The sequence below is a fragment of the Onychostruthus taczanowskii genome, unplaced genomic scaffold (assembly GCF_017590055.1).
Source record: "Onychostruthus taczanowskii isolate IOZ18803 unplaced genomic scaffold, ASM1759005v1 scaffold2, whole genome shotgun sequence".
Classification (NCBI taxonomy): domain Eukaryota; kingdom Metazoa; phylum Chordata; class Aves; order Passeriformes; family Passeridae; genus Onychostruthus; species Onychostruthus taczanowskii.
The window spans coordinates 17,919,963-17,946,359 of NW_024499239.1; the positions used below are offsets into that span (position 1 = coordinate 17,919,963).

Genomic DNA, 26,397 nt, shown 5'->3' on the forward strand with positions numbered 1-26,397 from the left:
CATTTATATCTCAAAACTAAAGGTGCATCAGTACCATTTTTATTGACATATCATCATATGACTTTAGACACCAAGAGTGCCCTTTAGTCCCAGACAAGACACAATATATCACTTACCATTTAAGTAGAGTTTTTAATTTGCAATTTTTTTTCAAAAATTATTTTAATAACATAAAAAAGAAGGAAACAAAATCTGTACATTAGTCAAGTGGTAACTGAAGGGAAAAATTAACATTTTCAGAGGATGGTGAGGCACTGGAACAGATTGCCCAGAGCAACTGTGACTGCCCTGTCCCTGGAAGTGTTCAAGGCCAGGTTGGATGGGGCTTTGAGCAGCCTGGTCTAACGTGTGCAAGGTGTCCCTACACATGGCAGGGGGATTGGAAGCAGATGATTTTTAAGACCCCTTTCAACCAAAGACATTCTGTGACGATGATTTTACCACTGCTCAATGCTACAATTTTTTCACCTAAAATAACAACAGTGTCAAAAAAGAAAAAAAAAAAATCTTAAATGTAATTACACTTTTAAGCTTTACTTTTGCAATTGCTCCAGGCTCAGTAATGCACAATACATGGAGGAATTTGAATGTATTTGGAGTCATCCTGTTTATATGTTTTTGTGATACAAAATTCTGCCTCTCTAGAGGTGAGCAGACACCATGTGCCACCTATTTTGCCATTTTGCTTCAGAGGTTTGATTTATTGAGAAGTAAGCTTAATGCAAATAAAATTACTTTCCCCTCCTGGCATTTGGCAGCCACACGGAAATGCAACAGAAGAGCAGAGTATGAGAGAAAGTCACTTCTCAGAACTGTGTTCAGAAAGAATAACAAGCATTAAATTTAAAATGAACCATCTGTGACAACCCCCAAGCAGTGCCTCATTTCAGTAAGTGCAAGCCTGGGAATGAAAGTGAAACTGTACTTAACTGTCAATTAAAATAATCTAATATAGACTTTTCTGCCTCTGGGGGGAGGGTGTGCACAGATTTTCTGGAAGCTCTCACTTTTCCATTTTCTTGGCATAAATTTTATAGTTCAGGAGAACAGAATCATATCTGTAGCCAACATACATTACACACCTCATGGTGTGATGCTGGAAGAGGCACTATCACTGTGGATCACCTCTCAGTGCTCCATATATACCTGGTATAAGATAATATAACTTCACATCAAAATTAATTCTAAAATACTTTCTAAGAAAAGAGTGATTTCACATCAGAAGTAAGGTATTTACCATTTCCCATTTGGGAAAACTGTATCCTATACATTTGCATTTAGAAACTAAATCCAGAGAGTTTCTGTCGGTTCACTCAGACCACAAAAAACCAGAGCAATGGCAGCAGAGCCAAGGTAAGTAGAAACACATGGAAATTCCTGCTTGCCCAAACATTATTATGTATATATATACATAAATACATTGACTGGCTACACCTTTGGATTTACAGGATTTAAATCACATCAAAATTTGGTCCTCAGAGTGTTCAGCAGGCAGTTCTGGGAAAGGGTCCAGGAGAATTCAGTCAGTAACCATGAAAACTCTATCATTTTATAAGATATAGGTTGCTGACTGAAAAAAAAAGTATTGTTAGGCAGTAAAATTGCAGTTTTAGTCCTTATTGAATTTGGACCTACACTGCAAGCTGTAAAAAATACTCAGCTAATAGAACATTGTGTATATTTATTGAATCTGGAAAATACCCCTGAGACAGCAGCTCTCAATGCTACCAGGATACTTTCCATAAGCACTGAACTAGAGCTGTATGTGTGTAAATACCAAGTGTGTTTCAAGGCCTTCCATTTTATTGGTACTACTTTGTAAGCTATTTTGTCACCTGAATGAAAATATGGTTATTTAAGAATGTAAAAATCTTAAAGGTATTTTAAATTCTGTTTTAGCAGCATTCAGGTGTTAATCCGTGTTTAAAATAAGAGTAGTGTGGCAGTAGCTCAAGCTCTGCTGGCCTTCATGTTCTGGTTTCAGCTGGGATAAAATTAGTTTTCTTCTTACTAGAACAGCGCTGTGTTTTGAATTTAGGATGAGAATAATGTTGATCACACTCTGATGTTTTGGCTGTTGCTCAGCATTGCTCACTCTATGTCCAGGACTTTTCAGTGGCTCATGCTCTGCCAGTGAGGAGCTGCACAAGGAGCTGGGAGGGAGCACAGATGGGACAGCTCATCCAAACTGTCCAGAGGGGTATTCCACACCATAAAGTATCATGCTCATATAAACTGGGAGATTTGGAAGGGCTGAGAGCCACTGGGGGACAGGCTTGACATCATTCAGGGGGTGGTGAGCACTGGTGTTGTGCATCACTTACTCTTCTTGGGTTTTCTTTCTCTCCTTTTTATTGTAATTATTACTGTTTTTATCCTTAGTACTATTATTATACTTCCCTTTTTTCAATTACTAAACTGTTCTTATCACAACCCACAAGTTTTTGCTTTTTTCTGATTCTTCTCCCCAACTCACTGGGGGAAAGAGGAGTGAGAGAGCATCTGCACGGTACTTAGCGGTCACTGGGGTTAAAGCACGACCCTTAAACATTCAGAGTCCCACAGTCAAAGCCTGTTTGCAGGACTGACCTCAGCAGTGAAAATGCCTCCCTTTTGAGCAAATGTGTGGGCCTTTTGAGCAAATCAGGGACGTATCAGGATCTCCTTAATGAGAGCCAAGGCACGGTTAAAAAACCATCCCCCCTGAGATCTCAGCTGTAACTCTTTCCTCCAGGTACTCCTTTCAAGATGAAGAGGACATGTTCATGGTGGTTGATCTCTTACTGGGTGGTGACCTGCGTTACCATTTGCAGCAGAACGTGCACTTCAGTGAAGGAACTGTGAAACTGTACATTTGTGAGCTGGCTCTTTCCTTGGATTATTTGCAGAGATACCACATCATTCACAGGTGAGTGGATTTCATTTGAGGAGTGGGGTGCTTGCTTTTGGCAGAGCAGAGGAACTTTATCATATATCTGATTTTATAGTTTATTCAAAACCCCTGTAAAATTCCCATTGCTATTCAAGGGTGGAATCTGGCTCTGAAAGGTTTTCAAGTGCTTTCTTTCAGTCCAAAGCCATTCAGTAACCTTGTATCCTTCTCATACTGCCCTTTTCTCCTCCTGATCTCATACTATGATGTACAGTATTTTTCACTATGGTCTTCAAACACTACATACAACCCATAATAGCATCCTGATTGCTTTTAATTTATTTTTAATTCTCCAGTGCCCTAGTGTTACCGAACACAAAAATGTTGTAATCCAGTACCAGAGCTTCTCACAACAAGATCAGGGAGCAGTTATGGAACCTAAAGCTGAGAATAATTTGTTTACTGAAGGTCAGGAGGAAGAGATGTGGGGAAGTAGGAATAATAGTACAAATCAATTGGAACAATGACAGATGCTGCATCCTTTTTGTAGTTTTTATATTACAGCAATCTGTTAAGTTTTCTGCCATACAGAAGCAAAGATAGTATTCACTTTGAAAAATGTGTCAGGAATCAGGGTCTGTTTTCTTTAAACATTTTGGCATTTAACTGAAGCAGCAGGGATAACTTCTATTTTAATGTCATAACAGTAACTATGAAATTATAAAATTATGGGCTTGAACCTTTTCTTTACTCTCTTTTTTAGGCTAAATTCAGGGTTATCTTTTCTGATTTAGAGTGGTATGAATGCAAAAATACAGTTTTGTATATACAAAATCTGCATGTGGCTTTCAGAGACCAAACTAAACTAAGCTGTACCATAGATCTCCCGAAGTCCAGTGTGAACAAATTCCTTCAAATACATTAATGGAGATTTTTCATCCTATCCACTTGCCAGAGCTGCCTCATGATTTTGCAATAAAGATACAATAAAAAGTATGGTCTGACTTTCAGAGGAGGAATGGCCAGCATGAAATCTATCTGAGCAGAGATGCAGTGGTAGGTGGGTATTTTGTGTTATTGAAACTGTGCAAGACAAAATTCCAGTAAACATTGCAACATTTGCTTTGCTTACAGCTGGAACTCCAAATATAATACAACTTGCAAATATTGCAAAAAAATTCTTTAATACACTGTTTAATACTATTTTAGTGTATTTCCATGTGTTTTGCATAAGTTTTATTTTCTCAGTGAGTATTTCAAAAGTGGAGCTCAGACTTACAGCTCACCTTTTTTTCTAATACCTTAAGGAATGTTCTTGGTGAAAAACAAATTGATGAGATCTTTTATGCAAATAGGCTGGCAAAATATTAATGAGATAATCCAGTTTGCAATCAAAACTTGTATTTTACTAGAAGTCTGTAGCTTAAAAATGTATCACATAAAAGCCTGAGAAAGGTGACAGAGGTTTTGAAAGAATGAAGGACCGGACTGTCATTGTGGTTGTTCATAGCTTTTTGTGACAATGTCTACCTTGTCATGTTCCCAGTATGAAACTGGGCTTGACTCTTTAGTATTACTTAATCAAGTGAACTTTTTTTTTTTTTTTTTTTGAGTCGTAGTGGTTCAACACTTCCTGATTTGCATTGAAGTGGGGGAAGGCGTGGCCATCCAGAGCTGGTGGTTGGCTCCATTTGGGAGCAAGTTCTGGGGTTTGGATTTTACTTTCACTCTGCACCAAAAAATTTTGACAGAAAGATTGGAAAAAATAGCGTTTTCTCAGCCTGCAGTGAGTGTCACCGACTGGTTAGATAGGATTGTGTCGAGGGATCTGCTTCAGGACTATGCTGTGTTATGGAAGAGATGTTTATTTTGAAGCTGGTAGTCCTGAGATCTGAGCATGTCTGCCCCACTTCACTGCTCACTGCCCAAATGACACAACTGTGCCACAAGGAGTCTTTTGCCACTCATCTTCTCACCAGTTACCACAAAATCCCAAATGATCCACCCACCCATGGACATGTTATTTAGCCAGGTGAGACCCAGGCCATTCTGCCTTCTGTCTCACCACCACCTGGAACAGCAGCCTGTGGGATGGGTCTTCAGCTGCCTTAAATCTCTGTAGCATGTCTGGCATCAGAATGCAGTGCTGACTGAATTTGGTGCAGGAGCAGAGCCACCAGTGATGCACAGTGAGGACACATCTAGTCATTCCTTTATCTTTGCAAGCATACCAACTCATTTGGAGATGAAATCAGTGATCTGCTAGGTGTTTATGCCTTGTGATAGCAGGCCTCAGCAATGTCATTGTTACCAAGTGCTTCCAGTCAGCATTCACATGCTAACCTTCAAAGCTATATTATATCTTTCATTTTAAAATTAATGTGTTGGCAGCAAAAAGGAAAATAAAATGTTAGTAAGTCAGAGAGTCATTGAGGGAACCTCTGAGAGACATCTCCTAGATGTTGTCTTGGCTACAAAGAAAGCATAGTCAAACAATTTATCAGACTGAGTTGGTGAATTTTCAAACTGCAGCATCATAAAGAACTGAATATATGGGGTGTGAATCAGGAGTTTAATTCCTACTATATACTGTTGTGCATGAAATGTGTTCAGATTTCCATTACTATTGCATCCAGCAACATGACAGAAAGGGTTTTTCTAGGTTAACTTGTGGTCCCAAGGAGTTTGCTGGAAAAGGAAATGGTGCTGAAGAGGACAGGAATTCCCAGGCATGTATGAATGGGTGCAGAAGTGTAGAAATCAGTACTACTCCTGTTCCCCTTGCAGATGCCTTGCAATGCCCTCCGTGTTTGTTGATGTGGTCAGTGGTGTGTACTTTGAACATGGCAATCATTTCAGCAATAGGACTATTTTTACTGCAGAGACAAATTTAGCCATAAATAGCATGAAACCCACTACTGTTCTGGTGTATTTATGAAACTTGCAATTTTTATTAACCACATCCATGTGTATAAAATCCATATTTTCATGCATAATTCTGTGATAGTGGATTTATTTATTATGCTACAACAATGAATGCTGCTCTGTGTCTTGCAGCTCTATTGTAAATGTTTGCATTTGCATCGATGTTCACCCGGAATTGTAAAAACTTTAAAAATAATATATCTAAGTTTTAAGCTATTATTTGAAGGCTATTGTGAATAAATTTTTACTTATACAACAGCTAACTTAATATTGAGATTGCTGGTCACAGGTAAGAATTACACTGAAACCCCTTATTTTCTCACAGCCTTGCTGTAATTATATTTTATCCACATTTCTCACATGAAAAAATTATTATTTTAAAGCTGGATGGGTGGCATTTCTTATAGCCCTTGGATCCCAGTAAACCCAGAAAGGCTTACAGTATACATCATCTCAAACATTCTCAAATTTTGGACCAAATCCGGAATTCTGCCATTTCAAGATGGTATGACTAAACACATTCCTTCCAGAACTGGTTGTATAATGCCAGTGAATAATGTATTGGACAAAAGTTTTCTCATCAAAGGCTGAGTAAACTTATTTCAGCCATGAGTAACTCAACCTTCTCCTTTCACAAATGTTGCATACATTTCAATAAAACCACCTGCCTCCTCACCAAAGTAGGCTGCCTGTTTCCATTCAGTGAGTTCTTCCGGCAGTAGGTCCAGTGTTGTCCCTTCCAGGATGCTCTTGCAGCTACAGCCTTGGCTCAGAGCAGTGCTAGCCCTGCAATGCTGTGGCTGCTGCCCTGGTAACATGCTCATGCTGAAAAAAATCACATTTTCTCTTTCTAAGGGACAAGTGTTAACTGCATTGCCCTCACAACTTTCATCACCGTCTGGCTCCACTGGTTTTCATCTGCTTAGAGAGGAGGCTGGATGTGGCAGATGTCTGGAATGGAAATTGCAGTAACCTTCCAGCACAATTTTAGGATACTGGACTAGCTGTTTGATCAGTGTGCCCAGGACACTTTTATTTTAGTGGAGTTTATTTAATGCAAAACTATGTATGTGTACATATATATGTGTACATATAAAATTTTTTTTGAACACAATATGGCTGGAATCAGCCTGGCTTGGCAGGTCTGTGTTGTTTCATCACCAGTCTGTTTTCTCTTCCTCCAAGTTCTGCTTCCAATGGAGAATAGCACCAGGAGTTATTCCAGCTCTGAGTAACTCAATAGCAGTGTCGGTTGGGCGAAAGCTAATGGAAAATGGTGGCAAATTGAGCATTGCATTTTCCTCTGCCAGATGATCCACTGCAGGATAAGGTTGTCTTGCTAGACAAGAGTTACTCTGTGTTCAGAACTGAACCTGTTTGTTCATTATCATTGAGTCTGCCAAGTTGTTTGACAGTCTGGTGAAATAAGATACAGCATCTAAATGATTAGACACTTTAAAATGGGCCTTCCCTGTCTCGCTTGTGACAACTTACAGCAAAAGAACAAACTCTGCTTAAAAGGGTGCCCTTCATAACATTTTCCATTTAGTATGTAAACAGTAAATACTTTTGAAAATTGCTTGGAAATGGAAAATTTGCCCCTAGATATTCACAGGTGTCACAGGCAGAATAGTGCCTACCTGAGATTTAGCTGGGTATACTAAAGGAAACACAGCTCCTTACAGATTTCTGCTCATACCAATAGTATTTTACTTTCTGGCAAGTGTGTGTAGATGAAGAAAAAATGTAGTCAGTTCTGAAGTAGATGAACTAGGGAAAAAATAACTATCACACGGCTACAGTTCATAAGCTGAATCAAAGATCATTGCAGATCAAGAGGCTCATCCTCTGAATTTTCTTAGTTTGTGTTCCCATGTCTCTTCCATGGCCTTGTATTATGTTCTTTAAACAAGGGCTAGCCCACATTATTCCGAGGAAAAATTACAAGAACTGAGCAATGAGCTACATAAGAGAAGTAAATCAGAAAACATATCAAAACCAGTCAAAAAAGAAGCACCATGCAAACCATAAAGCCCTGAGCACCTGCTGAATGCTTATTAGCCAGCAGAGATGAAAAAAGAATGTGATTCATAAATTCTAGGCACAAAGGCTATTTAAATTTCAGTCATGCACTTAACAAAGAATTAGATACCACAAGATACAAATACACAGAGAACAAGCCTTTTATGTTCTGAACGGAGTTCTCTCCCTACAAGAACAAATTAATTTTACTTCTGTTTAGCTACAGAAAAAGTTATTTGATATACCAGATCAGATACTGCTAATAAATGAAGCTGGTTTGGAAAGACAGAGAATTGCATATACAGAGTATATATACCACAAATGAAGTAAAGCAGGCTGCATTTGGAAGGAGACACAGGGAACACTCTGAGATGCATGATGTCCCATCAGGTGCTCTGGTTCCTGCCACTGGCACAGACACAATCCTTTATTGTGGGCCTGATGTGCTCTCCCTTCCTCACTGAGGTGAAATACCAGAAGGTGCCCATCACACCCTCACTCCTTCGATTCTCCATGGCTGAGACAGCCTCACTGAAGCTAGCAGGGAATTGCTTGTTTCCTTACAGTTTTCAAGTGGGTAGATGAAGTCACCTCTTGTCCCTTTATTTCATCTTCCCTCTCTCAATATTGTACCATTATAGGAATGTGCTTATATGAAATATTTTGTTTAGCCAAGGAAAACTCATCTCACAAGCCCTAGATAATTTAGAATTTACATGTCTGGTCAATGGTAAGAGATGAAATGTGTGACTTAGACACCGAGCCTGGCCGACCATCTTGCATTAGGCAACAAAACTAGTGGCTAAAGATAACCTAAATCAAGGCCATCTTAAATGTGTGTTTGTGGCATACACAGCACAATAGTTGGTTTTCTTATTGATTGATTGTCGTTTTAAAATCAGACACCCAGGCAAGGGTAGATATGATCTAGACATGTAGAAGTCCACAATGCCCTAGTGGTGGCATTGTGATTTGAGAGATTTCTCATGGGTTTTTTGTTGATTGCAGCTAAATGTCAATGAAGTGGGGGAGAATTCGGGAAACCTTTAAATCATTGAAAAAAAAAAAAAAAAAAAAAAAAAGATGATTTAGATAACGTTGTTTGAAATTCTTTCTAGAAGAATTAATAACTCTTTCTTCTAAATCCATCATACAGTCCTTTGTGTCCAGATCATATCTACACTTGTCTGAGTGTTTGTTTTCAAAAGAGAAGCAATGAATAAGAAAACCAGCCTGTGCTGTGTACACCACAAAGACAAACATTGGTTGCACCTCCATGTAAATCAGCTGCCATCACCTGTCTGTGTTCCTGCCCCTTCCTGGTTTTCTTCAATAATCCCTTTACAAAACCTTTTAGGGAAAGCAGGCTTTATTAAAATGCTATGTATCCCTCATATCCATAATTTAGCATCCTATTGATGGATAATAAAATTTAATGCTTTTAATGTTTCCTTCCTTCCTTTCCTCCTTCTCAGTATTGAAATTTCAATCTTTAATCATTTTTAGACATTCAGTTTGAAGCAGAAGATGCTGAAAGAACTAAAGCAGAGCTTTATATTCAAGACTAACTCAGGTCTCCACCCACAAATCTGATCTGGTTAATGCCAGTTTTCTGCTTTATCATATTGCTAGTTTCTTTGTGGCCAGTTATAAGAGATATCTTTCTTTCAGAGAAATCCATTAAAAATTTGTTGGTGTTGCTTTAAAGCTTCAAGTGATTTTAGTATGGATGTCTGCTCCCAGCTGATTTATGCCAGCAAAGCCCACTTTATTAACAGCATGTTGATACTGTTATGCTGAATATAATAATCAAGAGTATTAATAACTACATGCAAATAATTTTTGCTAATAATTAAAATTATTAGGCACTCTTTCTACAGAGACATGACAATATCCACTGTCTTATATGGCACTGCCTGGTTTACTCTGATTTTTTGGCCTTCCACCTCCTACCCCAACCCCTCCATGCATCTGAAAGTGGATGAAAGGCTGATCCAGAGAGATGAAATGAGCAATGATGTGAAGTCCCAGCCAACAGAGGAGAGAACAAGAGCTAACCATATGTGATACAACATTAATCCCTTTTCCCTCAAAGCTTTAGTGTTAGTATTTTAAGTATTCTGATATCTTTGTATCTTGGAAATTTCACACCACCATGACTCTGAGCAGGCATATTCTCTCCACTGAAATGGCAGATTTGCAGGCGGTGTGCTTGAATCTTTTTTGTTTGCAGTCAGTGAGGAAATTTAAAATCTTTTATTAAAGTGTGTAGATGGAAAAGGGAATATGGAAAAAGACTGTTAATTTCATGCTATGCAAAGTATGAACCAAGAGCAACATATGGACAATTGTTTCTTTCTCCTGTTTCTGCTTCAGTGGTGGCAACATATTTTTCAGTTTGGATGAGCAACATATACATAAAGTATTCTATCATTCCTTTGGAGATTTCCTTACAAAGTAAGTTTTTCTAATATATGGCAAAATAAAAAAGACTTAAGAAAAAAGTGCATTTTTACTTGATTTCTTCATGCCTGCAGTACTCTTCTGTATCTCAGGTGTTGAGTGAACTGTTCATGGTACGGCAAAAGATACTTCATTAATGGATATTGCAATTTGAGCTTCCTTCATGCCTTGGAAATGCATTGAGAAACTTTCAGTATGGCTTTCATATTTCAAGTGAGGTGTGGTTTCCATAGTACAACTTCACAAATATACTGAGAGATGAGAAAGAGCGAGAGTTGTAATTGTGATCATCTGACAGTTTCTTCTTTAAAAATAAATAATCTTGTGAGCAGGGACTGCAATTAGGATACAAATTGCCATCAGTTTTGTTATGCAGAAGTTGCCTTCTCAAATTTTTTCCCTTGCATTTCTTCTCTCTACCCCTCCTTGGATGCTCCTCACGACACTCCCTCAAGGTTATTTTCAAACATTTCTGTATTCTCTGTAAAATCCTGTCCCAACTCCCCTGGATGGGTTTTAGAAAGGACAAAGCACAGCAGCTCAAAGCTTTGATGTTGTATGACAGACAGTGCTACTGATGAGCCTCTGCTTCTCCCAACATGTGCATGCACAGCTTACATTTATCCCAGGGGAATTTCCCAGGATAATGCAGTGTGGATAATCGTACTTTCCTGCAGCAGAGGAGACAAGGCAAACCTGCAATTCAGCAACTGTTGTGCACTTGCACATGAAGAAATACTGTCAGTGGGGAAAGACATTAAAATACTGTGTCAAACTGGGACCTTGCAAGGTGGGAACAGGACTTAGTAGGCAGTGCACATTCAATAAACCAAAAGTTATTAAATTGGGTTCAGATTAATTGGGTCATTCTTTATAGTGATGATCAAAATCATCTCTATAGTCTGACTAATAATAATGAGAAATAGCCTCTATGCAGTGGCTACCCATTTTAATTCAGGCATTTAGCTCTTCATCTTGTTATAAATGTGAAACTTTTGTTGTGTTCTGAATGCAGAGGAGGTCCTTTCCAGCCCAAGAAAAACACAATACAAAATTGGAGCATCTCTCTTTTTTGGCCTTTCAGAGTGACTATTCTGTGTCTAATCACATTATAGTCTCAAATTTTATTTCAGTGATATTCTTAGTGTGCATGTCACAATTTTTAAGGTTTGGAGTTTTAGTTATGGACACAGATACATTAGAAGATAAATGTGAGGGTTTCATGATAAAACTGTGGGTCCTCTTTCTATACTCAGATATTGTCTTTGCTATCAGGCTGAGTTTAGACTGCAAATATTTCAGGCATCTACTCTTTGGACAGACAGTAGCAATGAAAGAGAAATCGGTGGTAAGATAGATGGATTGGGGGGCACCAAAACAAGGACATCATCTGCCTGCATCAAGTAGGGCAGAGATGTCCAGAGGGGGACTGGGATGGCTGCGGAAAAGACAACGGAGTGCAGAGCGCGGTGTAGAAATGGGCAAGAGAAAACTGCAGTGGAAAGAGTCAGACCCTAAAAACCAAAGTTGGAGTGAGCAGAGAGTGAACATAGGGGTGCAGTAACAGAGGAAATAGGGGCTTGGTGGCAGTGTGTGAATTCCCAGTCAGTGGGATGAGATTTACTGAAGGCTCAGTGGTTTTGAGTATGCCTTTATTTACCAGCTGTGAAAACCTCTGCTCAGAGCTCTGTAGATAAAAATTAACACACGGACATAAAGATCAATCTCTGTGTATTCCTAGAAAAGCTGATGGTGTGGGGAAATGCAGTTTTACATTTCCCATGTTTCTCCCCCAAGGTGCTACAATAATTAAGATATGATCTCCATTAAAATATCAGACCAACAAGACTACTCAATGAGTGTCGGAGGTCTATTTTGAATGAAATCCAATAAAAAATAATGGATGTGTTTTCAATAATCAGTAACAATTACTAATACAGTCACTTAACAAGACTTGCGGTGTCAAAAAGCTATTGCCAGGTTGCTGCATTTCTCAGCTTTTATGCTAATTAAATGTATTAGTTATCTAGAGTTCTGCCTTTAAAACCCACAGAGAGTCACAGCTTGCCTCTTAATTTGAGATGCTGCAGAATTTTCCCCTGGTGGTGCTCCTTCAGCTGTCTTCTGTGAATCTCCTAAGCCACAGTAATGCTTTACAGATGCACCCCAATGCAAACACATGCACTTACATATGTAAAGAGAGTTAACACTAATTAAAGTAGCAGCTTATTTCCTTGAGTCCCAGAGTACCTCTGCTGCTGAAACTAAGAATTATGAGCGTGTACTTAAGGAAGTACATTTCCAGCAAACAGTCTTTTATCCTGTCATTATTGTTTAATATTTACTTTTGGAAGAGACAGTGTCAAAATGGAATAGCATATGAGATCTGCAGCTGAGAAATGGAATTATTAAGCCTTAGTTGTCTAGATTTTTGAACTTGTACATCAGACCACTGTAACTCTTCAGTTAATGGGGTCACTCATTACCTGTTGTTCCTTCCTATGAAACACTTGGTCACAAGTTTCCTTACATGAGGCAAGACTTTAACTCCCCAAGAAAAAATGTGGCTCCAGTTGTACACAAGCAGCAAAAAGTTGTACTGCTGGGGTATTTCCAGTATTACTGTGGCACTCCACAAAGAGCTGAGCTTGTGAAGTCCACCTGCCTTGGAGGGAAGCAAGGACCCCTGGGCTCCTTCCTCAGACATCTCCCTCTAAGCCTCACACAGATAGAAGACAATACAGAGCTTCAGAAGGTTCATGTTGCAAATGAGAAGGATGTGGTTTTTGATGGCAGCAACTAAAAAAATTCTGAGGTGTGCAAGGTGTTTTAAATACAGCACAATTAATCATGTAAGAAGGATTGCGTTGTTCATGGTGGGAGATGACGTCAAACAAGACAATGAGAGCCCGGAGTGTGACTCCTGCAAGAGGCTTAAACACCTGCCTGCACTTCTGTGATAACACCTTACAAAGTATAATTTGACTTGAGAACATCCCCAGTTGTTTTTATAATTTTACACAGCATGCAAGATTTTTCTTATGTCTTTAAAAACTTAGTTCACAGCTCACCAAGATTTAAATGAGGGAGTCTGTACTTTTGTAGTTGTCTGTTCAAACAAGCCAACCTAGCCAAAAAATCTATAAAGCTAAAAGAATCTATAAAGCTTTCAGTTTATCTAAAAACAGGCAGTCGTATGTATGACTTCTGCACTCCAATGACTGTGATTTTTATGCATCTGATGGCAATAAATGCGTAAATAGATGCGCAATACACAATAGAACCTAATCCAAGTGTTTTAACCTGAGATCAGAATCTCATATCTATTTTCACTTGAATAAATAGCAAGAATAATCCTTCTAATCATTTCAATGCAAGTAGATACTGTAGCAGTAGTTTCTCTGCACAGAGTCCAAACTCACCTTCAACCCTACTGCATTCTTGCCTAGTAATCCAGTTAACCAGGCACTGCAGTCTGTGGGCTCAAACAGGATTGCCAATTCCTGACTCCTCATCCAGGCTCTTCAAGAGGAGTTAGAATACTTGGCTGCTTGATTTCAGGCAACAAGCAATATGTTGTTGACATCTCCTAGAATAGAGAAACTTCTTAGAAGGTTGGTGTACTGAATTAGGAGTTGGGTTTGGGTCAAATATTGCTTGTCATGTCTCATCTATTCTAAACAGCAATATGCAGTAATACACATACTTATTGCTCTGTGAGTTTGTTTGCAAATGTTCCTTCTTAAGAGCATACAAAATTATTCTTACAAGTAACTTATTACTAAGATATGTGAAGCTCAACATAGAAAAGTGTCATGGGACATGCCACTGATGTTTCAGGTAGTAGCAGGTCAGTTTTTTAATAATTTATGAAATATAATTTTCTTTTCTAGAATATACTGCACCTCCCTTCCTGGTCTACTGCAGCAAACTTTTGCATACATTAAATTCATTAAATTACCCAGAAGGGGAAGCAAATGCAGGACATCAAAACTCATTTGTCTGTGGAACACATTCAATATCCTCTTGGTGATGTGTTCTGGTTGTGTATATTATGGGATGCCAGGTGGTCAGTTTGAGGAATGGAGGTCCAAATACTCATACCCATGTCAGAGGCACAAGCCAGCAAGAGATGCTGTCAGAGGTGAGGGAGATTTGGGGCTTCAGATCAGAGTGAACCACACAGCCTCACGTGTCTGTTTCCTGATTTCTGGTCTGCAGCCCTCCTCCCTGCTGCACTGTGCTGCTGGAACTCAGATCAGCAGAAAATGTGCTTATTGGGAAGCTTCAGTGCTGCATTGAGCCCAGGCACTTGCTGAAAGCCTGGAACCTTCAGAAGTTCCTGTTTCTTTCCTTGCCCTGCATGTGAAGAGCACTGTGCTGAACCACACTTTAGTTGCCAGCCATGTTGAATGTAATTAGTTGTACTATGGTATGGGTGAAATAAAAGCTGTTAAATAATGGGATAATATTATTGTGGGTACTGTTGCTCAAACAGGTGACACATGAACTTTTAGCTATAAAAGTTGGTAGAGGGTTTAAGGTAAATATTAGGGATATTGTACAGTAATTACACACTTAAGAACAGTGGCTGACAAGCACACCTGTGTGCTTGGAATTCTGTAAATTTTCTTTTTGAATTTGCCTGGTAAGCTGAGCAAACTCCTGGGGATGCAATACATCTGAATGGATCTATTCCATATTTCATGCAGAGAAAAACAAAGGAGCAGCTATATGAATTTCAGTCATTACAAAACACCACACTTATGATGCTGGCTTTTTACAACAGATGGAGCCGAATGGGTTTATCAGTAACAATGTTCTCCTGATTTGTCTTTAGGCAGAGGGCAAATGTCATCAATTTCTTCTCTCATTTAGCTTCACACATGGATTTCTGCCTGTGAAAACTGGAATAGAGCCTATGCCTTCTACTGGAAGGAGACCGATAGTCTTGTAATTGCTGTCAGGGTACACACCAAGTACATTCTCCCTTATTTCTAGTCAAAAGCTCTCTACACAGGGCCATGGAAGAAAGCATCACCATTGCAATGCATACACTTTCCTGCTGTACCAGATAATTCTTGCCAAGTGCCACACTCCAGTTATTGCCTAATGAGTCATGCCCTTCCCATGGTTATCAGAGGTGTCACCTCTCTTCAAAGCTGATTCATGCAGAGTGGTTTGACCCTTGTACATGTACACACAGAAGGTCTCAGTAATACTTGACTCTAAAACACAGAAAATGTTAGAGTCATCAGCTGTGAGATTATCAGAAATTACTGCTCCGTGGTGATTTTGAATGACTCCTGTGATCTGAAGAAGCATTTGGCTGAAAAGCTTTTTATTTGAAATGCAGTGATATTTGGCATCATCAGTGTTGACAGCTGTCCCAGGTTCCCTTCAGCACTGCATGGAATTCCAAGACCTGTACCTGTGTAACATTAACTCCAGAAAACAGTTCTAGCAAAGGACGTGTAACGTTTGTCATTACTTGGAGTCCTTCAGGCAAGATGAAAACTAAGCATTAGATTGCCTGCAAGTTGCTTGTGCTTATAAATGTTTAGTTGAAAAAACCATTGTGTCAGGAAGATAAATTCTGGGTGATATAGCCTGGGCTTTGTTATAGAAAAGCTCAGATTATAAGGCTGCAGTGGTACTTTCCAATCCCATTCTCTGACATATCATACATTGCAGCACACAGGAGACAAAGTACAATTCACAGACTCCTTTGGGCAAATCTTTCTCACTTTTATAACATTTAAAATCTTGGCCTATTTTTTTTGCTACTGCAGTATATAATTACCTCTGTAGTAAAGCAATTTTGGGTTATTCAATAAGAGCAATATAATGAAATAATTTGTGTTTAATATTTTTCTTTTGATTTGACATCTTTGCAAATTTGGAAGTTGAATGTAGCTAAAGAAGACTATTATCTGGCTATATATATACCCAGAAATTTGAAAGGCTATAGGATTCCTTTATTTTAAAAAGGTAGTTTTCTTCAGCCTGGAATAACAATATATACTACAACTATTTATCCAAACTAAAACTGAAAAATACAGTGTTTCCAAAGCCCACTGGCCATCCAGACAAATGTAGATATCATTACTGCCACCTATTGCTGCTAGGAAATAATTGAAGATGTTTTCATATTTGTATATTTCCACATGGGGATAAAATTAGAAAATAACAAGCTTGTTCCAGTTAAGACATTTGTAAATAAACATGTTTTGATATCTTCTTTGACAGCTTTATTTTCAGAGCTATATAAAATTGGCTAGTACAAGTGTTAAGAAAATCCAGCATTGTCATGGACACCTGGTAAAAAATAGTACTAAACTAGGAAGGAACTCCAGGCACCACACAACTCAGCATCACAGTAACTTGTTTCTACATAACTGGCACTACAGTCCCAAGCCTTGAGCCAGGTGTCCAGATTTTCTTTGAATGTACTTAGGGAGAGGTAGGGCCTCCAGAGGCTTTTATGGATGACAGGTTTTTCACTTGTGAAAATTATGACAGCAGTTAGATGTTCCATACAGACTTGACAATGGTTTTGTCCCACAGAAGGAAAAGGCTCCAAAATGTGATAATGGACTGGATGATGGGAGTTTGATTAGAAACATGTAAATGCTTGCTACCAGACAAGTAGTTGGAAGTAGTTATGGATTTTTTTGTTTCTGCATTAAAGACCAGGAGGGGGAATTGCAGAGAAAAACAGAATAATCTAATACCTCATCTTCTCAGCTTGTTTTCAGTTTTACTGAATTGTTTAAATTTCAAAATTACAGTGATGCACAGGGCCATATACTGTCACAACATCTGAGCAGGAACAGAAGGCTCTGAAGATCTTTTTGTGAAAGGACAGTAAGTGGCAGCAATTACTGCTGAAATCTAAGTGGGTGGTATGTGAACAGGCAATCAGAGGCCTGAAGCTGTCAAAGTTTTTCATTCCCATTCATCTAATTGTAAATAACAGAAAGAACTCTGAGATTCTTACTATGATCTTTTTTTTTTTTTTTTAAACCATTGATCAGTTCTGGAAGCTAGGAACTATGTTGGTCAGGAACAGAAAAATAAAAAGATAAATGAGTGATGAGGTGTTGGCAAAGGGAAGAAAAGATTCATCACATTTCATCAGGGCTATTTCTTGAGCATGTCCTCCTGGCAGGTGCCCTGCACAGTTCAGCTCTGGAAGAGACCTCATTTCTGGGCCACCCTCACAGAAGGAAATCATATTTGGAAAAATTAATCTCTTGGCTGTAGTTACTGTAGCTACTGTACAGTAGCTAATATATATTGACTTTTTCTTTATCCAAAACATGAATAAATTCAGCTAAAGAAAACCTCAATATCTACACAGTCACTTCTTTTATGAACTGCATACCTTGGATATTGGTATTATTTGTGAGTGTAATAAAAAAAAATAAAAAAGAAATAAGATCCCTCTCTGTGAAAATCAGAATTTGTTTACGTTTCTTTCCATAACTAGGAGAAAACCCTTTATCATACATCATACAAGTGCTCTGATCCAGTGATGCCTCATGTGAACTCAAATAATCCATAGCTGAAGCTTATATTTCCCAACTCATTGCCCTTTTCATGGCTGTTGAGAACTGCTTTGCACCTAGTATTAATCTTATCGCTTATTTCTATGTAAGGAAAAAAAACCCATTATCATTAGACACAAACAGCACGATTAAGAAAAAATTTTAAACTCAATATTTTAAGGTTTATCCTACACAACAGTAGGGTTGTTAACACTAAAGAGAAAAATGTACTGTAAAACCTTGATTAGAGTGGAAACAATGTTGACTGAAGCCAGTGTAATCCTTCCACTGACCTCAAGGGCCTTTGTCTGAATCCTTATCCTTTGTCTGAATCCTTATCCTTTGTCTGAATCCTAATCCTTCTTTTGCATCCTTATGAGAACGCAAAATCCATCTAATTTGATTTCTCTGTGATGTGTTGAAACTATCTTTGAGAAAAAAACCCTTAGCATTCTGCAAGGACGTGGGTTGCCTTCATTGTCAGCCAATGAATTTTCAGGGATTCACATGTGAATTTTGGGTTACTACACCCAGACTGAGACAAGCATGTCTTGTGACCCATGGAGTTTTGTTGTCCATGGGCTCTAGGCATCACCACTGCCCTGCAGCAGGAGGTAGACCGTTTCTGTATTTGCTGTAGAAGTGCTTTCCTTAATCAATTAGATTAATCTTAGCTGGAGAAACTCTAGCTGGTAGTTCTGTTGTTCACATCAATGGCTAAGTCTTTGCTTAAGCCTCAGAAGCATTTTTTATTAAATTATGTCTTGTAATAATCACCTTGAGTTTAATTCTCTGTTGCAAAAATAAAACACTGTTTAGCTTACTTCGGTTTTATGGAATATGAATCCACATTCATGTTCCAAAAGCAAATAGAGAAGTTTTTTTGACCATGTAGATACTATTATTTGTCTTATCACATCTTACAGGTCTCTGCTGCTAACTAAGAAATTTAATCTATTTGTTCATTATTCACAAGGATTTTTTTTTGTTTAGCCTTAGATCTTTTCTTTTTTGACTGTTTTCTTATAGATCCTAAGAAATTATTTAACCAGAATGACCTATATTATTTAAAATTACTGCATAGCACCTTCTTAAAATAATTTTATGAAGCAGTAGCCAATGAACCAGCCATCAATTTTTTCTTGAGAAAAATGGGCAATTAAAGGTTGAATTCACCAGAGATACTCCTTTCTTTTGTAGAGAGATTTTTCAAGTCCACTCAGTAAAAACAGAGACAAAAAGTTATGAAATCCTGATTGATCATATCAGATGAAACTTTTTTTGAGATTGTACTGAATTTCAAGCTTTAGAGCAAGTGGCATAATCACGTGTTTTTCAGTCTTTTTATTATAATTATTTAATCTAATAATGAACACAAAAGTCCAACCTCTGGAAGGCTATTTATGATCATTAATCTAGGTGAGCAATTCAGATTCTCCTTTTGATGTGTATATATATATATATATATATATATATATTATATATATATATATATAATTCCTGTCATTTTATCTGACACTAGCAATACAGTCATCTAGATTTAGTCATTCCTACTGAGATTTCTCAGAGTCCTCTTCAGGTGATATAATCTTCATTCTTTTACCACTTCCATAGCTAATAAATACTGTGTTACATCTCTCCAGTGCTGAACTGCAGGGCATTTCAATTTTAACCTCATTTCAAGATGAAGATAGGCTATTTATTCCTACCATTTTCTTCATAAGTATTCAAGCCCCATGATAGAATTTAAGAGGTGAAAGCTCTCACTAGCTGCCAACTGCTATGGACTATATCAAAGGCTCACTAAATTCCACATATACAGTTCTCTCACCGCTTTCTTCAATCTTTCATGAACTTCCTAGCAGTCAAAAGGAGGGGAAGTAAGACAGTCTTTGAACTTGGATACATTATTTTCCATAGACTCAGACTAATTCAGGGTGGAAGGGACCTCCAGACACCTCTGGCATAATGATCTTCCCAAAGCAGGGGCAGCCTTCAGATTAGAACAGGTTATTTGGGATTCATCCATTCAGGTCTTGAAAACCAACAAGGGTGAAGACTGCATGACTTCTCCTCTTGACTTAGAAACCCTCTCCTACTTCATAACATGAGAAAGAAACTGGTGGAAAAGGTAATTAAAACTGCAGATTCTTGAACCCAAGTCCTTTATAACCATTGTGAGCCTTTCCAGGGAGGACAGTGACTGGCATGTGCAATGAACATGAGCTGAGCCACGTGCATGGTTTTACTCTATGCAGAGAGAAAATCTTCAAGCACATGGGATGGACACAGCCTAGATGTTATAAAAGATACAAGTAGATTATTAATCATTCTTTCCTACTTTGAAATTATATGCAGCATCTTCTCACTCCACTTTCGTCCTTCAGACAGTTTTATTTTCATATTTGTAGCTAAGGCAATTGAAGAAATCTAGAAATGGTTTCACAGGCAATATCAATGGAATGATTGGCAATTGAATTGGGGGAGGTTTTAATTTTTTTTTCTCGATTGTTTCCACCTTTGAGTTTCTTGAGCCAATTTTTATGTTTGTTATGCCTTGTCCTGTCACTGGGCAAAAGACTTTGAAGGTTCCTCTACTCTCATTTCTATGTGGCTCTGATATTTCTGCAAACAAAAACAGTTGGAGTAGTACTGGTAAAGACTGACAAAGTTGTATTTATGAGATCAGTGTCCAGAATAGCTCTGCTGGTCATTGCTTGATAAATGGTGAGAGAGAAGCCCAGAGCATGTCTGAATCCAGACTATGGTGAATGTGATCCTTGCAAAAGTCCTTCAGTTTCTCCAAAGAACTGGATCAAAGGACTTGGATCATTACATGAGTGTTTCAATTAAATCTCTTAGCTAGGGATACGTGTAACAGGAAAACCCTGAAGTTAAGGTGCTGCATTTCACACCCTGCTGTTTAAACATCTTGCTAATGGGAATTTTTTTCAGAAAATGTGTATTCAAACCAGAATTTCACTTACACAGTATGTTTGAATTCAAACTCCTTAACTAAAGAGGATTTATCTTTTAAATTCACTAAAACAGTGGTTTAGTGAATTTAATTAGAGTATTTATCTAAAGGAACTAAATACAACAGACTCCAGAAGCCCTCAGTTCTGAACACCTCCAGTAACTTGTAACTCACCTGGGCCTGCCAAGTCATTCCCTGGACCCCACTGAAGGTTCTGTGCCCTGCAGCTGGCTGGCAGTGGTCAGAGCAAGGGCAGAGCAGTGCCCGAGTTCCTCTGCAGCCTTTAGAGCTCTCTCTCTCAAGAAGCTGCCCCTGGAGAGCAGAGCTTTTAGTGCTCACTGCAGGCTGGGGCCAATCCCATAGCAGAGAGCTGCTGGAAGGCACAGTGTGAGCGCCGTGACCCTGTGCTTGTCCTTCTCACCTGCCCCGTGAATCCGGCACCTCGGCATCCCCAGGCGTGTCACCCCAGAGCAGCAGTGTCACACTGGATAAACTTGTTTATCTTCTGGCTTAAAATAGCCCACGACTTTCACTTGCTGTGAGAGCAGTTTAAAATATCCTGTTTGAGGTCTGAGGCAGGGCTGTGGGTCCACCAGGCTGCCTCAGGGACTGAGGGGTTGCGCTGCTGTGTGCAAGGCCATCACCCTGTGGTGCCTGCCCCCAGCTACATCCTGCCCCGGAGCAAAATGAGCAAAGCCAACAGTGGGAACATCCCTTAGGTAGGAAAGGCTTTATGGATTGTGCACATCTGTATCAAGTATCAGCCATTGCCTGATGGAAGAGTAAGCGCATCTCAGGTTTCTGTGGGTGAGATGACCCCCAAGGTGTTAGAAAGTCTCTTTTTTCCCAGCCCCATGACAGAAGAAGTCAAGATTCATCGGTTTTGCTTTTCAAGGTTGTTTATTTTCTCTTACTTATCACATTCTTTCTCTGACCTTCTGAGATCTGTCCTGCAGGTCATGTTGTGGCATGGTGCCTGCCCTTGGCACAGTGTTAACTTTTTATACTAAGAACTATGTGTACTTTATTTACAATAATTTTCCAATACCTATCACCTATATTAGACAGTCTATCTCTATTCTAAACCAATCAAAAAGTGTCACCATTCCAGCAGAAGATGGAGGACAAGAAGAAGGAGAAGAAGGACAGGGCATGCCCAGATTCCTCCATCTTGCCTCTTGAACCCCCATTCTAAACCCCAAAATCCTACTTTTTCACCCTGTGGCAAATTACCTATCATTCTCCTCAAACTCTTGTGGCTTGTAAATCTTCACACAAAGATGGGAATTTTTTCCGGGGACTAAAATCAAAGGCACAGGTGTTTTTGACTCCATGCCAAGGTCTCTGAGCTCCTTGCCAGGGTCTCGAATCACCCAGAGCAGCCAGAGGAATGTCCTGAGTCCTGACAAACACAGATCTAATTTTACCACTCGACTTTCTGAACATTACAAACACAAACTAAATGAAGAATATATTTGATGATACATACAGTTGTCAAGTGGATTTGTCAATGTCTTTTCTGGTGGCTATAATAATGTATAGGCTGTTTAAGGATGAAATACCATAGCAGATATTAAAATTGTTTGAGCTGATCTTCTTTAAAAATATATAAAAAAGGCACTGTATGGCAATGAGCAATCCCTGGGTGCTGTATTGCTATACACATGGCAGTAGCTCATAAAGATGAATTTCTCCTTTTGATCAGTTTTATTCTTGGTGAAGTGCTAATGACTGTATAATTCTAATTCTTCATTTTCTTAAGCTGGGAAAAAGAGTTTGGTGCGATGTTGAATGTTTCACTGATTTTAGGAAGCCACAAAAAGACCCAAATGTACATGTACATTTTTACCCACATGAGAAATGCAGAGTCAGTTGGTGCTTGTTAAAATTTGGGAAGGCAAAGTTTAAAATATTTAATTCAGCTGTCAAAACTATTACTTACTTACTTATTTACATCCATGGAAAGTTACTGCTTTATTTTCAAGTCATAAATCAACCACAAAGACAATTCAACAGGAAATCACAATTCCAACTCTTATTATAAAACTGTTATCAGAAACCAAAGACCATATCGTCACTAGAAAATATAGAAACTATCTGAGCAGTAGCTCTTTCAAAAACTCTCATTATTTGAGAGATTAGATATAACATTGCATTTAGAATTGCATAGAATCTCCTATGCTAATTTAACCAAATTCAACAAAATACAAAATTCCAAATTTAAACACAACACAAACATGTTTCATAATATGAACAAATATATTTATTCCTACAGTTTATCTCACAACTTCACCCATATGAAATCAGGGAAGGAAAGACTATGGTGTGATAAATTATATGCCAAGTGATTACAGGGGAAAGGAAAGAGAACTCAGAGTCTGGAAGATTTTGGGTGAAATAGGCTCTAGGACAGATGTTCCTTTTATTATACAAATAACTAGAACTGCTGCTGAATCAGACAATTATAGGTAGCGTGTAAGTTGTGCAGAGACAGTATTTCATACTGAAATATTGGTATGACTTTAAATTTCCATTCCAGATAATTTTTTCATAATGAGACCCTGTTCCTTACACAGACATATATATGAATATATATATATATATTCATTGTTCATTATTTCCAAATGTGCAGAGAATGATCCAAACTAATTTCTTATTCATACTGTGTTTCCTCAGCTTCCACTACACAAAGTATAAAAATGATTTTAAAACACTAAAAATTTTAAAAATACACTAAATTAATTTCATATAAATCTCAGCAAGGGCTAGAAAGCATGGAATCCAGAATGCTAAGGGAAGTGTAGGTTTCCTTCTGTCAATAAACATGTGAAACTTAGGTGATGACTGACTTCATATCATGCAATCAATAAATATAATTGCTTTTGCTGTCTTATTCCTGTATAATATTTACTTTAGAAGTCCCTCTCTACTTTAAATTTGGAAAAAATTATTCTGGTGTAACACATTTTCCTTTTGCAACACTTCATTTTTTTGATTATTCCATTTATGGGCACATTGTGAAAAAACGTATCTAGGAAATGTTTAATTTGGAATAATCAAGCCACCTCTTATCTAAAGGAGATTACAGAGGCGGAAGTGTTTGCACTTCATTTGCAGACATTGAGGAGCTTATTTTGCCAGTTTATGGTTCCTTGTCTTTTGAGGTAAGAAAATTCAGCCCAAGGGCCAAAACTGCTTCTCCCGCTGCTCAACTATTGCTCTGCCACACTAGCAATTCCTCACTGGGAACAAGGAGATGGAAACCTGCACGAAGTGCAAGGTGCCAGCGATGGTGCAGTGTCACACAGCACACAGGGCAGTGTCACACAGCACACACAGGGCAGTGTCACACAGCATGCACGGGGCAGTGTCACACAGCACACAGAGCAGTGTCACACAGCACACAGAGCAGTGTCACACAGCACACAGAGCAGTGTCACACAGCACACAGAGCAGTGTCACACAGCACACAGAGCAGTGTCACACAGCACACAGAGCAGTGTCACACAGCACACAGAGCAGTGTCACACAGCACACAGAGCAGTGTCACACAGCACACAGAGCAGTGTCACACAGCACACAGAGCAGTGTCACACAGCACACAGAGCAGTGTCACACAGCACACAGAGCAGTGTCACACAGCACACAGAGCAGTGTCACACAGCACACAGAGCAGTGTCACACAGCACACAGAGCAGTGTCACACAGCACACAGAGCAGTGTCACACAGCACACAGAGCAGTGTCACACAGCACACAGAGCAGTGTCACACAGCACACAGAGCAGTGTCACACAGCACACAGAGCAGTGTCACACAGCACACAGAGCAGTGTCACACAGCACACAGAGCAGTGTCACACAGCACACAGAGCAGTGTCACACAGCACACAGAGCAGTGTCACACAGCACACAGAGCAGTGTCACACAGCACACAGAGCAGTGTCACACAGCACACAGAGCAGTGTCACACAGCACACAGAGCAGTGTCACACAGCACACAGAGCAGTGTCACACAGCACACAGAGCAGTGTCACACAGCACACAGAGCAGTGTCACACAGCACACAGAGCAGTGTCACACAGCACACAGAGCAGTGTCACACAGCACACAGAGCAGTGTCACACAGCACACAGAGCAGTGTCACACAGCACACAGAGCAGTGTCACACAGCACACAGAGCAGTGTCACACAGCACACAGAGCAGTGTCACACAGCACACAGAGCAGTGTCACACAGCACACAGAGCAGTGTCACACAGCACACAGAGCAGTGTCACACAGCACACAGAGCAGTGTCACACAGCACACAGAGCAGTGTCACACAGCACACAGAGCAGTGTCACACAGCACACAGAGCAGTGTCACACAGCACACAGAGCAGTGTCACACAGCACACAGGGGGCAGTGTCACACAGCACACACAGGGCAGTGTCACACAGTGCATGGGGCAGTGTCACACAGCACAGAGGGCAGTGTCACACAGCACACGGGACAGTGTCACACAGCACAGCCTCATCGGCTCACCCAGCCCCAGGTGAGCCCAACCAAGGCCCAGTCCGGCCGGCAAAGCAAGACATGAATTTTCTCTTAACATCTCCACACCAATGGCAGAAATTCTGGACCAAGAAAGAGGATGGGAATGCCTGACAGTGTTGGGGAAAAGTTGCTTCCGTCCTTCCTCACAGCAGCATGAGTTTTGGTCAACAGAAAATAATCCTGAAAGTGCCGCTCTCTAGGGCAGTATCGTTCTCTTGTGCCAAGAATGACAGACTTGAGCTGATGCTTCAGCCTGTCCTCATCTCCACCTTCCCTTATCCCTGCTCCTTTCCCCAGCATGGTATTTGGTCACAGACAGCCAAGTGGGGATCTGGGAGTGACAGCAGAGCTGCTGGACATACTCAATTAGCACAAGACAGATCACAGGACTCTGCCGTCTGTGAGTGACCATGCACGGCAGATTAGCAGCTCTGGCAGACAGGGTAAACCACCTATGCTTCCAATTAAATTGTTTCTGTCAAATGTGGACTCCCTGAAGCAATCAGGCACCTTCTAGATGCAAATCTGCCTTCTCATTTTACTGCTGCTATAAAGAATAAAGCACACAATCTTCAAAACCAGACCCATGTCAATGCTAACCATATGAAAACAATGTCGCCCTGATTTTGTATGACTTTGTTAAGCCTTCTGATCTTTACATACTTTCAACAAACTTTCTCACACACAGTTCTGTAAATAACCTATGTTTTGCATTCTTTCATGGAGGTGGAGAGAATTGATGGACCCTTGGTCTGTCCAGGGGCATTGGAGAGGTGGCACTGTCACCCTCCAATCCACTGTCACCTTTGGAAAACTATAAATGTTGGAGTCAGAAAATAAAGGTTCTTCTTTTTTGTTCCCCTCGAGAGCAGCAGTGTCTGTGTCATCATTTCGTGCCTTATCACAACAAACAAAAGTACAATAAATAGAAACCCAGAGAGCCTCTTTAGTATGCATGTTTTCTCAGGGCAGCAAAAATATGTAGATAAAAATAATTTGCCTTTATGTATTATATGGTTTTCATTGGGTTTGTAATGATTTAAGTGACTTAGT

At 39.4% G+C, this 26,397-nt stretch overlaps 1 protein-coding gene across 1 annotated transcript in view; it reads left to right on the plus strand.

Moving 5' to 3' along the window:
• The window catches only part of STK32B (serine/threonine kinase 32B), a 157,518-nt gene that overhangs the window by 83,680 nt on the left and 47,441 nt on the right, over positions 1 to 26,397 (plus strand). Inside the window, exon 4 of the mRNA XM_041402882.1 lies at positions 2,735 to 2,908. Within this exon, the coding sequence (XP_041258816.1) occupies positions 2,735 to 2,908 (174 nt within the window). The remainder of the gene's footprint in view (positions 1 to 2,734; positions 2,909 to 26,397) is intronic.